The sequence below is a fragment of the Gracilinanus agilis genome, chromosome 6 (assembly GCF_016433145.1).
Source record: "Gracilinanus agilis isolate LMUSP501 chromosome 6, AgileGrace, whole genome shotgun sequence".
In the NCBI taxonomy this organism is placed as follows: domain Eukaryota; kingdom Metazoa; phylum Chordata; class Mammalia; order Didelphimorphia; family Didelphidae; genus Gracilinanus; species Gracilinanus agilis.
Window position 1 is genome coordinate 276,781,053 of NC_058135.1, and position 14,461 is coordinate 276,795,513.

Genomic DNA, 14,461 nt, shown 5'->3' on the forward strand with positions numbered 1-14,461 from the left:
AAACATGACAACAAAGTCTGATTCTTATTCACAAAATCAGAGAATCTGGAGTTGAAGATGATAAAAAGAAGGAAAACAAATTAACCAACACCCGGAAATAATATATAATATTCAAAAAGTTCATTTAGAAGTACATAAGTTATTTGTAACCTGTAGTTAAAATTTCATTTAGATATTTAGGAAGAAAAATAATTTTAAAAGTTTCCTTTGATCAAAATTCAGGTATTTCACGTCTTAATGCCATTTTTAAGTCAGATTTTAGTGCTATAAGTAAAGTTGTCAGATTAGAAAAAAGAATACTTGGAAAACTGTGAATGCTTAAGTGTCCTGAACCTGAGTTGAATTCCAGAAAGATTCTTGGTCTAATATACTAAAAATAATTTTTAAAAATCTTGCTTAAACCTGACAAGAAAATTAGCAATAACATAAGAAATAATAGCAGATAAAAAAATAAGAATTTATTATATTTTGATATTAATATTTCTTAAAAATTTGATGTAATCTGGCATAGTTTTAATATAAATATTATTAATAATTCAAATTACACATATAATTGTTTTAAAAATTGAAAGAGAGATTCTTGTGTAATACAAGTGTTAAGAAAGGACTTAAGAAATCTAAATTTTTCTTGAAATTCTACTACTTACTGGAGATTTTTTTAAGACTTAACCTATAGTCCTCAATTTCCTTTTCTGTAAAAGAGTAATGTAAGATTGAGTGAAGTTTATAGTCTTTTACAGATTCAAAAATCTATGATTATAGCTGAATATATCATTAAAAATAATTGAATGGATCAATGTTATTTAATTTTCCAGACAACTATACCTATCATAAGACCAGCTATTAAGATTAGAATCATAACCAAGCATCATTACTCACATGGTATTAGTACAGTGTAGTTACCAGTGAAATACATAGGTGGCAACTGAAAGTAGCTTTGGGATTTCAACTCTATTAGGATATAACTCTATACAATGATGCAACACAATTGACTAAATTTTAAAAGAAGCACAAAAATTTAGTGGCATAAACTTCTTAAAAAGAAGAATTGGTCAATTGGAAAAAAGAGTTCCATAAACTCACCCAAAAAAATTTATTAAATTATATAATACAACACTATACAATTTCAATACAATGCAGTTGTTACTTAATCCAACTTATATATGAAAGGGAATCCTTACTAAGCAATTTTCACAATATAATCAATATTTTGGCATATTCAGCTTCTCTTGAAAACCTTCAATGCAGAGGAACTCACCACTTACTGAAAGCAGACTATTTCAATTTTGAATATGTTAGAAAATTGTTGTTAATTCAAAAGTAAATTCTCATTAAATATCAATGATTAAAAAATAAGGAATCACATAATCATCCTTTAGATAAGTAACTTCAATTATGACTTTAGAAAAAGTTAGATTTTAGAGTTAGACCCAGTTAATAGATTGTGTATAAGATAGTAGTTATAATAATATAACGTTAACCATTATAGTAAAAAGATAGCTATAGTGAGAGGTATTTGAATATTCTGAAATATTTGAATATTGCTAACAATAACATTAAGAGCTTCTGTAACAAATTTGGAATGTTAAGTGCACAGCTTGACTTAATCCTGATTCCTGATAAATATAATAGAAAGAATCATTGAGTCAGTAGTAGAAATCAGAAATGTATTACAAAGACATGATGGTATTGCTTTTATTAAGACATGGGAGGCCAATAAGAGAAACAAGTCTCAAATAGATAAAAATCTGAGACTCCTCTTTTGACCCCTTTTATGATCCATACCTTTTCTTATTGAAAAAACATTATAGCCTTATTAAAAAGCTTTAAGTTCCTAGCAAACCAGCTGTTACAGAGTTAACAATTTCTCTCCTTGATAATTAAGAAGCCTGAACTCTAAAAAATATTACTTAGTCAAGGTCAAAACAGGACAAATCTAGACAAGACTTTATCTGACCAGATGCAATCCTGTAAATCAAGAGTATAGGACTCAATTTATTTAGGATATCTATGAAATGTAGTTACTTCCCTCCTCTCCCCCAAATTAACCTCCTGCTAATTGGGGGCTGGAATTTGGCCTTTGACCCTGAACCTATCTTTCTACTTTTAAGCCTCTAATGGGTTTTTATATAATTTATAACACCTACACAGTTGTAAAGTTTTCTCTCTCTCTCTCTCTCTCTGTGTGTGTGTGTGTGTGTGTGTGTGTGTGTGTGTGTGTGTGTGTGAATTGGGTTTGGTATACATTATATAAATAAAATCCTGAAGTCATAAAAGAGAGACACAGCAGCACAATGAGCTGACAGAAAGACATGTCCACTTTCTTATCAACTAAGCCATCATTATCAAATTATCTGCAGATGATAAAAGGATCTCGAGATGAAGGATTTATATTCACTATAGATTCCTCAGAGTTAATGGCTCAGCCAGGCTTTGGTTTATTTTTAAGAGTGAGTTAAGTCTGATTATGTCATTCTATTATTTCTAGTAACAATTAGAGATGACTGAAAATTACATCCTGATCGATTTGTTCAGATATTTTTGTTATTATTAATTTCAAAACTACAGTAATGAATGATGCTTGTGATATACCATAAACCATACATTCTAGATACTGAAATATTTAACAGAGACCCTAGTCTTTGTAAATCCTTCTGATGTTCAAACAAGAAGTCATATTTGGAGCTAAATCATCAGAAGGACGAGGGCAAATGGGGGCTAACTGTCTTAAAACAATATTTGGAATTTATTAACTTTCTTAGCAAATGCTTCCTAAACTTTAGTAACATATTGGGTACATCTACTTTTATTAACCACTTATGTTAACTGACTGCCAAAAGCCTGTAAAACATACTTTTGTACTTCTAGATGAGGTCTTTCTTCATTGACTGACTATGATGAGACTGACTACTGACTATATTTACTCACACATAAAGTCTGTTCAAGCTCATAATGGTGGTCCAGCTTTTTCCCTGTTTGCAAACATTGTTCTTATTTTCACTGATGTCAAGCCTAAACTTACTTTCCTGTAAATTCTGCCTAGCAGACCTGATTCTCCCTTAGTTTTCTTTTCTCTCTATTAAGCATTCTCAGTTCTTTAAATTCCTCATAAAATGATATGGACTCAAGATCTTTACTACAAACTAATACCCCCTTTCTGAATGCTCCAAAGTTTAATGATGACCTTAAATTATGGTACTTGAAATTGAACACACATATACATGTGTACATACCTACTAGATTATGCGATCATTTATTTTACATATAATGTATTAATTCTTATAGCAGGGCCCTGGCATAGAAATGTTCCAAATACTGTATATTAGACAGAATTACCATATTTTCTGTGTTGTGTGACAGAAATTTGCCCCCCACCTCCCTTCTGGAGTCATGCAGGTGACCTCAATCTGGCCATCATCTAAGTAGACCTGCCTACATAAACATGAACTTGAACTTGACCTGGAGGTGAAAAGCAGGAGAAAGAGGAGCCAGGAGTAAAAAGGGATTAAGCAGGAAGTTTTCATTGCCTCTGTCTCTGACATTCTGCCAAGGAACTTCCCAGCTGGGATCTGCTGGGGAAGCCACATGGGTAGCTAGATTAGGCCTCCTTTCTCTATCTTTCTATCTCTTTCTCTTCTTCTACCTATACAAGTAATTATAAGAAACTTTATTAAAACCTAAGGACCAGAGATCTAATTTAATTAAAACAGTATCTCGGTCCTGGGTTAGAGAGTCTATCCAGTCTGTTTAATTTTTGCATTTTATTTGTCCTCAGAAATTTCAAAGAAAGCCTTCCATCCTAACTAATTCAGTTAATAAATGAAGGAGACAGAGTTTTCTTTTTTGTGTACATGTTCCTCATGACACAGGAATGGGGGGTATGGATAGTTGCATGAACCATGTCTTAATTAGCTATTAACCAAGTAGAAAAGTCTTAGGGTGTTCAAAGGAGGAGCTGAATAATGAGCTCCTAAAACTTTATTTATTGATCTGTGTGAGTTAGCTTCAGGGTCTCTAGTTACCAAGAGGGCCACTGGCCTTTGGTTATAATTCTGGTCTAATCGATAAACTGATATATTCATAAACTTATATTCTACTCTAAAAGCAGTCCCTCAAGATTTTAATAAGAATTGGTAAAAATTCATGTATGCATGCCAATCTATTGATTTATCTATATATTTATATCTATATCTACCTATAATTTGAGTACATATGTATATGCCTAGATATACATATATACTATATATACGTATACATATACATATATAATATATATTTTTGCACCTAATGTGTATGTGGATGGTAATTGCAGAAGGAAAGAGTTAACATTTGGGTTAGAGAAATGTCATCTCAAGAAAAAAGTATTTATACCAAAGTCTTCCCTAGCTTTCTTGATAAAAAATATTCCCCTGGACAATAAAGTTGATACTATGACTGGTTATATAAAACTCGAAATCACTACAAAAATAATGTAGATGTAAATTTATCCTCAAAAGACACATGATTTCCAAGATTTGCTTGAAACCTCATCTTGAAGCTGAATTGGTTATTATGGACAGCTGATTTCACGGAAATGTCTTTTAAAGCAGAAAGTATTTAATGTTTTTAGTATTTTCACCAATGTAAAAAAATGGCTACATAATATATGATATTTTACCTGTTGTGTGGAATTAATATACTTCAAAAGCACTTTTATATTCATTTTCTCATTTTTCTCTTAAAAATAAAAACATGAGTTTAGTAGAACAATTACTATTTTTCTCCTCTATTCACAGAGAGAACTAGGAATAACTTTTCGATGAAGTGTGAGCTAGTTAATGCCAAAGATATGATCATTTTCATAGTAAATACTTGCTCAGTAAAAATGAGTCATTCTTTGATGGAGGAATTCTGAATATTGTTCTTTCTGTCTACTGTTCCATCATTACTGCTTTATTGGGTCACTGAAGTAACCTAAGTTCTTAAATATATATATCAGGTAGATTTATGCTCTTAAAAGTACTCCTGTGTTAAAATGGGATCAAAAATTAATTGTATGACCCCACTTAGCATGATCTCTACCTGAAAACTGGCCTAGCTAAGTTCTATCAAGTGAATCGTGATCATCAATCTATTGTATAACCAGAAGGGACTCTAAGTGCCATTTCTTTTAACCTCTACAGGTAAGGAATCAGAACTCCATGGAATATGAGGGAAATGTGCAAATAAGGCAAATGAAAACAATGAGAGGTGGGATTGCAGTGCAGTCTTCTGAAACAGGAGTCTATTCTTTGGACTGTATTCCCAGGTATATTAAATAGTTATAACTTTTATTTAGTCATAGACCTTTTCCAGATTACCTGTTAAATTAAAAATGAAGCAATATTCATAATATCATGGCTTCTTGTGTCACTGAAATGACAGACAACAAAGGTAGCATTTTGGTGCCTCAGTGACACTTTTGAGATATCACAACCCCCTGCAGAGTTCAGGGTTACTCTTTATCAAGACAAAGTCTTAAAATGATAGACTCAAATGTATGAGTGACAGAACTCGGTTTTCTAAAGGTAATCATGAAAAGGAAACTGTCCTCTCAATTGCCTTTCAAACATTGTCTTCACTTTTGGGACTGAAGCATTTTTAGTATTTCAGATCCTTTACCTCGAGCCTTCTTCAGGGCTTCTTTTACTTCTTTGTTCCTTAAGCTGTAAATTAGAGGGTTCAACATGGGAATCACCACTGTGTAAAATACGGATGCCATATTGTCTGTGTCCAGGGAGTGGTTCGATTTGGACTGCAGGTACATGAAGATTAATGTACCATAGAAAATTGTAACAGCCACCATATGAGAGCCACAAGTAAAGAAACTTTGAGCCTGCCTTCTGCAGAACGGATGTGCAAGATGGCAGCAATGATGAAAATATAGGAGATAAGGACAATTGATGAAGAACAAATCATATCGAACCCAGCAAATGCAAATATCAACAACTTTTTGTGTGAGTATCTGAGCAGGACAGGGCCAAGAGGGGAATATCATCACAATAAAAATGATTGATGACATTGGGGCCACAGTAAGATAAGCAGAATGTGATGATGGTATGGAATAAGGCAACTAAAAAACTATATATGTAGGGAACAGCAACTAACTGAATACAGACTTTTTGAGACATAATGAATGAATAAAGCAATGGATTACAAATAGCTGCATAACGATCATAAGCCATGGAAGATAGAAGGAAACATTCTGTGATCATAAATGTCAGAAAACATCCTAGTTGGGTGGCACAGGCATTGAATGAAATGGTATTTTTCTCCAGTACAAAATTTGCCACCATCTTGGGTGTGATTGCTGAGGAATAGCAGAAGTCAACAAAAGCTAAATGACTAAGGAAGAAGTGCATAGGTGTATGAAGTCGAGAGTCAATCCTGATTAATATAATTAGCCCAAGATTTCCTACCACTGTTACTATGTAGATGGCTGAGAAAATTTTAAAGAGTTGTGCCTGGAGTTCTGGGCAATCTGTAATCCCTTTCAGAATAAATTGAGTCACTTGAGTGAAGTTGAATTTTGCCATTTATTCCATGGGCATAATCTCTGGGGGAAGAGGAATGGAAATGCTACATAAATGTTGGGGAAATGATCTGTAGATGAATAAGTACTGTTCCCTGGCCATCCAACATTTATAGGATGAAAGTTTGGTAGTAGTGATCTGGTGGAAAGAGTTCTGGACTTAAGAGTTAAATTTGGATTTATCTTCTGCATCAGCTGTCAATTGACTGTATCACCACGAACATGTTTTCTTACATGTTTGTGATTAAAATGAGGTGACTGAGTCAACAATATTTTTTGGTTCTGAAATTCTCTAATTCTGTGACAAAGACTCCAATTAGAAACATTTGAGCAGTTATAGTTCTGAAGATATTTTATACTGAAAACCAGCTTTCATTCCTGGCTGCCTTGGGAAAGGAAGTGGCATGGCATAAATTATAAAAAAATGGTTTTGAAACCTAGAAAATCCTGCATTTGTCACATACTGCCTGCTTAACCCTGAACAAGTTACTTAAACTCTCACTGTTCCAGGGAACTATCCAAGATGATAAGTTGCAGAGAAGATAACCTATTTTAGAAGGAGTTTCCTTATCTAGGAAGTTCTCATAGAAATGAAATTATGGTTTCAATCTCTTATTTGTGGAAATATTTATGTATCTGGGGTGCTTTTTTAAAATAATGGATGTTAAAGTATTTTTGCCTCCATTGAGTCATTTAAGCATCACTTATCACCCATTCGGCACTCAGCACTGACTACATTAAAGGAATTAAGAAAGGTGATCTCTGCTTTGAAGAAATGATATATTTAGAGCACTTGTAAATCTTAAAGTGCTATAAGAAACAATTCATCATCATCATCATCATCATCATTGCTGAAAAACTAATTATTAACTGGAGGGGAGGGGGAAAGCAAGTATTAAGCACCTACTATGTACTATATACTGTGAAAAGTGCTTTAAAATATCTCATTTAATGCTCACAAAATTTTGTCAAGCAGATATTGTTGTCATCTCCACATTAACCCTAAGCTACCACAGAAAGATGTTCAGTGCAACTGTTAATATTCTATATCATTTTCTTCTTTTTTCTTTTTTTTTGTTTGAGATCTCTTCCACAAAATTACTAATATGGAAAAATGTGTTACATAATTGCACAAGTAAAATACATATCAGATTGCTTACCATCTCAGGGAGAGAGTAAAAAAGGGAGAGTAGGAATGAGGAAAAGTATTTGAATTCAAAATTTAAAAAAAACCTGAATGTTAAAAAATGTTTTATGTGTACTTGAAGATAAGTAAAATATTGTTATTAAAATAAATTCACTGATTTTTCATAGTCACACAATGAGCAAATGTCTTGAGCTCAATTTGAACTCAAGAAGTAGTTATATATTGAAAATAGCAGACAGAGAGGTGATGTGCTGCTCTGTAACAAAGATATCAAGAGAGCTAGAAGAAGGTCCCTGACATTTTCATGGGGCTTCAAGGGTGTGAAAAATCTGTGAAAGGGTAAGAAAATGATTGTAAAATGTAATGTAGGAAAAAAATGACAACTCAGGATAGCTAATTAACTGAATATGGCAGGGGAGCTGGGTGAGGGAAAATCAAAAGTCAATGGTGATTCTTAGGTTGTGAATCTGGTTTACAAAACGGATAATGGTCTGCTGAATAGAAAGAAGAACACCTATGAGAAATATGAGTTTGGTGATCAAGAAAATTATTTCCATTTAAAGCATATTGAATTTTAGATACTCACAAACTTGTGATGGGGAGAAATGATCCTACAGGATGTGAGTATGTTGCTATTTAAACCACTGGAGGAAGTAGCGATTTAACTGAGGTCAGAGATCCATTAGAGAATTTAGAAAGTCTTTGCTTAGTAAAGTTATTTTCCTAAGCATAGGTTGGTGAGCTATATACAATGAAGTTCTATATATTTTGGTTGCAAAGTACTCTAATGGTAAATTATTTCTTAAGGGAGACAGTAGAAAGAAGGGAGCCAAACAAACAACTGTTAACATAATCCAGGGGAAACTATAAAATGAAAACAAAACAAATTTTAAAAAAAGTTGGAGTAGATAATATTGATTACATATTTCCATATAATTTTATACTTTCCAGCTAATTTCCCCACTACTAAAAAGATCAAATAAGGTAATACTGTTTAAAAAATACTTAATGTATTTCAATTGGGCACTCTATAGGAGTATATTCCCTCTCTCCTATCCCATTTCATAGATAAGGAAACAGACTGAGAGAGGTGACAGATTGTGAATCTCAGAGCAAGAGCTCAAAACCTGGTCTTTGGATTCCAAATTGAGAGCTCCTTCCAATCAATGACACTTCTGATCAATAATTTTTCTTCCCTCAAACTCCAGGGCTCAATGACTCCTTCTTAATCATCCTTAATCAAAGAAACTGAAGTACTTTCATTGTTTTTACATAGAGTATTGGTGATTTTCTCTTGACTGGAATATTCACTGTGTATTGAGAGAAAAATCTAAAGGAGAGGAAAGAGAAACAAGAATTATCCATTCTGTCTGACCTACCTGTTCAAAGACAGATTGTTCTGACTCAGCATGGGAATATTCAGAAAAAAAATATGAGTGACTTATTATTACTTCTCAAATCCCTTTGGGCCCAAATATGAAACCCTTCATAGGTTAAAAATATATCATAATAGTCCTCAAGGGAGGAAAGAACACATCTTCTTTTAATTGTATCTGCACGCCTTAAAATCATTAAGAAACAAGACTCCAATTCATGCTCTTTGAGAAAGAATTCCATTTGTCCCTAAATTAATCAGTCATAGTAGAATAGTTATGGAAAGAGTATTGATCATGAAGTTTAGGGACCTTGGTTGTATTTTCCCTTTCTGCCTTTAATCATATATATGTGTTTAGGCAAACTTCCATCTCTTTGGATTTCACCTGAAAGATAAGGGTAATTATTCCTGCTTGTTTATCTCACAGGACTATTTTAGCAATTAATTTAGCTTACTATCAAAAGAGTAATGCTTAATACAGCTGTAATTGACTCTCATTTATTGTTGTTTTATTACTGAATTAGAGGAGTCAAGAAATTCACATTTAAGGTTTATTTATGCTCCAGTCACTTGGCTAGAACCCTGGGATACAAAGATCAAATTTACAAAGGCCTTTCCCTTCAGGAACTTATGTTCTATAAGGAAGAAAGGATGTAATAATATTTAAATATAAAATAAGAAAGTTGTGGGTAACTGTCCTTTTATCTAAGGTTAGAGTGGGGCAGAATCAGGAGAAGTCTGATGCAAGAGGTGGTAGTTAAAATAAGCTTTGAGTTCAAAGTGAAGAAGGTATGTGTTGTAAGTAAGCATGACCACCTCCCTTTATGATTACATGGAGAGAACAAAGAAAATATTTTACAGAAGAACAACAAGGAAACCAATTTGACAAGTCTACATGGTTTATTAAAAAGGAAGATCTCAAGAATCAGGAATGAGATACTTTAGAGCTGTTAGGATATTTGAATGCAGCTAGTTGACATAGCGGTTAGAATAGGGCAAGTGAAGTCACCAAGACCAAAACCCAAATTCTTCCATAAGTCATACAGCAGCAAGGAACCTTGAGAGAGAGACAGGAAGCAGTTTATGTCAGATGACTCAGACCATCAACACTACAGACTCTACCACTTTCCCTGGCAGCTGTATGATGACAACCCAGGAACTTGAACTCCTGGTTACCTCTTCAGTGAACCAAACTTAGAGTGGCTGTAGTTAGAGGTACTGAAGACCCAGAAAATAAAGTCTTCACCACTCAAATCCTTGGCACTGTCAAATGATTAAACATTAGAATCAAACATCTTTTATGACATACTTTATGACTAACCATTTGCTCAGCCATTAGACCCTTAAGAATATAAGACCACAACTTCCTGGTGACTGCATATCTTATAACTGTGGAATTTCCCAAGGATCTTCCATTTGCAGGAAGTGCATAGTTACTCAGAATCATATCCTTAGTGTCATCCTTGACTCCTCTAAGTCATCCCTTGTTTGAAGTCTTCACTATTATGACACCTCACAGAATGATGATTTCTCCCATTCTGAAGAACAATCCTTTCCAGTCATGCTCACTCGTTTACTCCTATCATGCCTCTACTCCTGGCTTTTTGGCCCCTATACTATGCTTTAAAAACTGATACCTTCCTTTTTTCTGCTCTATATTTCTAGTTCTTATTTAATACATTTTCTTTCCCTGATAGAATGTAAACTTCTTGAAGGTAGAAAAGTCTTTATTTTTTTTTCTTTTATAGGCATTTCTGGAACTTAGCTTGGTGAGTGGCACATAATAAGCACTTAATACTTGTTGATTTAACAAAAATGAAATGGACTGTAATAGGTAGTAGCAGTTTTCCCAGAACATGAAGTGTTCAGAAAGGTTCTGTTGGGCCTTAGTTATTAGAAGACATTCTTTATATGATATTTGATTGACTAGCTGGTTTATGAGCTTCCAACTTGAGAATTTTGTGAAATAATGGATGATAAAGAGGTTGGGAAAAAATCCATGAAAGGAAGAGAAGACAATAACTATTAATTGATTACTATGTGCCCATCATTGACCTAATTAATTTTGCAAATATTATCTCATTTTTCTTCACCAAAACCTGCAAAGTATATGATAATATGCACATTTCATAGTTGAGGAAAATGAGGTAAACAGATATTAGGTAATTTTCTCAGGGTCCCACAAACAATATGTCTTGGAGGTCAAATTTGAACTTAGATCTTCACTCCAGAACTAGTATTGTGTCCATTGCTCTATTAGCTGCCTTATACAGGTCAATAAAAATGCCTTTATAAAATAAAAAAAAAACTATTCTAATGTTCATTTGATTGCTCCATAAGTGATCTTGTAATCTTAGATGCTACAGAAGTGCTTCCCACAATTTGGCAGCTTCTGCTTGGATGGAAATCATTAAAGTGTAGGCTTCATGAATGAATTTGGTATTCATCAAACTAAATTTGGAATGGCTTTTTCTTAGCTTGGGGTCACCTTATGGTGATGTAGGTAGGTACACTATATCAAGATAAATGATATGTGCAGTAAATGATAGCTCCTTAGTCCTAGAAATCAGGAAGATATTAGTTCAATTCTAGCCAGAGACACATACTAGTTATGTGATCCTGGGTGATTCATTCAGTTTCTCTTGCTTCAATTTCTTTGATTGTAAAATGGAAAAAATTGTACAGACCAAATGAGTTGGTATTTGTGAAGAACTTAGCATGGCATCTCATAGCAGGTGCTCAATCAATATTTCCTTCCTTCCTTTCTTTCTTTCCCTTCTTTTCTCCATTCCTTTCTTTCCTTCTTCTTTCATTCCCTTCCTCCTTTCAATATCTTACCTCCTCTGAAAGGTCAGCATTCACAGACAAGTCCAATCTCACTGCTAATCAAGATGAATCCTTCTATTAACTGAACTAGTTAGCCCTTTCTTAGGTCTTTGGATCTGACATTATCTTTCAGTTATACATCTATGATTTAATAATCCATGATTAATATAAATCCTAAGATTCCAAAAAGTTCAAATAACTAATTGGTGGCAAAGCCAAGCATTAATTCTATACTGTCAGCTGAGGATAATTTTCTCAGAATTGCCTGCTTCTATTTTAAAAGTTGTCATCTTCAATTATTCACATTTTTTCTGATGGACTACCAGAGATCAGTACAAGCCCAAATAAAGCTGCTTTGTAGATTGGGTGGGGCTTATATAATAGAAGAATAATAGAAATAATAATAGAAGAATAATACAATAGAAATAAATAATAATAGAAGAAAATAGATTAATAGGGGCTTAAATAATAATAGAAATAATAATAATAGAATAGAATTAATAATAATAATATAGCACTTTGAAGGTTCAAAAGCACTTTACTCATTCTATCTCATTTTCTCAGTACTCCTATGATGTATGTACTATTATAATATTTATTTTATAGGTAAGGAACTTAGAGAAATCAAGTAAGTTTTGCAATGTTGCAAAATTAGAAAGAGTTTAAGAAAGAATTTAAAATTGTCTTCCTAAGTAAGCATATATTATTCTACTCACTGCACCAACTCCCTTCTTCCTAAATGCATTTATTTCACAGATATCTTCAATTCAGATTTAGAAAAATAGCAAAATTAAGAAGTGAAGATGAATGCCTCCATTTTATTGAGGACTTAAGAAATCATTTCAAGACATAGAAACAGTTGTGACATCTTTTTTTGCACAAATTAATGTAACCTTGTCTTGTTTACAACAGGCTTTTAATAAATATTGTTCTAATGAATGAAAATAAAAATATATTATGGGGGGCAGCTGGGTAGCTCAGTGGAGTGAGAGTCAGGCCTAGAGACAGGAGGTCCTAGGTTCAAAACCCGGCCTCAGCCACTTCCCAGCTGTGTGACCCTGGGCAAGTCACTTGACCCCATTACCCACCCTTACCAATCTTCCACCTATGAGACAATACACCGAAGTACAAGGGTTTAAAAAAATATATTATGAACCAAGCCATTACAAGTTATAATATTGAAGCATGTTCTGCTACCACAGGCAGTTATTCATTTGTCTAAGAGTCTCAAATGAGCAACTGACCAGGTATTTCTCAGAATTTTCCTGACAGCCTCTTTTACCTCCTTGTTCCGCAAGCTGTAAATTAGTGGGTTCAACATGGGAATTACTATTGTATAAAACACTGATGTCATTTTATCTGTGTCCAGTGAGTGTTTAGACTGTGGCTGCAAATACATAAAGGACAGAATGCCATAGAAAATGATAACAGTAACTATATGAGAACCACAGGTGGAGAAGGCCTTGAGTCTTCCCTCTGTTGAGCGAATCCGCAAGATGGTGGCAATGATGAAGACATAGGAGATGATGACAGTCAACAAAGAGCAGATCATGTCAAATCCACCAAAGGCAAATATCAGGATTTGTTTAACATGAGTATCTGAGCAAGAGAGGGCTATGAGAGGAATGTCATCACAGTAGAAATGGTTAATGACATTAGAGGCACAGTAAGAAAAGTGGAATGTGATGATAGTTTGCAAAACTGCCACAGAGAAGCAGTATACATAGGGAACAGTTACAAGTTGCCAACAGAGCTTATCTGACATTGCAACACGGTAGAGCAAGGGGTTACCTATGGCTACATACCGATCATAGGCCATCACAGCCAAGAGAAACAACTCAATTGTTTCAAATGATATGAAGCAATACACTTGGATGGCACATGCATAGAAAGAAATAACATTGATTTCTTGTACAAAGTTAACCAGCATGTTGGGGGTAATGGCAGAAGTAAGACAAAAATCCACAAATGCCAAGTGGCTAAGAAAGAAGTACATGGGTGTGTGCAGGTGAGCACTGACCTGGATAAGTAGGATTAGGCCGAGATTTCCCACCACACTGACAGAATATATGACGAGAAATATAATAAATAGGACAACCTTCAGCTCTGAATGGGTGGTGAGTCCCAAGAGAATAAACTCAGTGACTTCAGAATGGTTGCCTCTAGCCATTTCTTGGACTTGAACTTTTATATAGGATCCAGCTCTGAAGATATGTGATGATCATGAAATTAAATTTTGTTTTTTTTTGTTGTTGTTGTTGTAAGGACTTAGATGTGACATATCTTCATGCCACAGTAAATTTTCAGGAAAAAAAATAGTTGCGGATTAGAAACATTCTGCTAGATAACAGCTTTGATGGAAGTTGGGGAAATGATTCCTCAATATTGTCTGGATCTCTTCTCTTATTCTGAAAAACAAGATACTTGTAATTAATCATAAATTAAAAATATCATAACTGGAAATTATTCATCACAAGTACACCATGATTTTTCTCTTTGTTTTTAGAACAAAATTCTGTATTGGTATGATTAAAACTCAAGCAACAAATATTGTTAAAGAACT

The 14,461-nt window shown here is 33.8% G+C and overlaps 2 protein-coding genes across 2 annotated transcripts; both read right to left on the reverse strand.

Moving 5' to 3' along the window:
- Nucleotides 1-5,596: 5,596 nt before the first annotated feature.
- On the reverse strand, nucleotides 5,597-6,554 carry LOC123251076 (olfactory receptor 1038-like). The gene is given in 3 exon segments (XM_044680248.1): nucleotides 5,597-5,847; nucleotides 5,850-5,975; nucleotides 5,978-6,554. Coding segments are annotated over 3 exon segments (954 nt in total).
- A 6,554-nt stretch (nucleotides 6,555-13,108) lies between these two features.
- Nucleotides 13,109-14,068, reverse strand: LOC123251077 (olfactory receptor 1038-like). The gene has a single exon (XM_044680249.1). The coding sequence runs from the start codon at nucleotides 14,066-14,068 to the stop codon at nucleotides 13,109-13,111; it is 960 nt and encodes a 319-aa protein (XP_044536184.1).
- Nucleotides 14,069-14,461: the final 393 nt, after the last annotated feature.

What these genes read in the sequence shown, in the direction of transcription:
- LOC123251077 (XM_044680249.1), bottom strand. Translation starts at nt 14,068, where the DNA reads ATGGCTAGAGGCAACCATTCTGAAGTCACTGAGTTTATTCTCTTGGGA.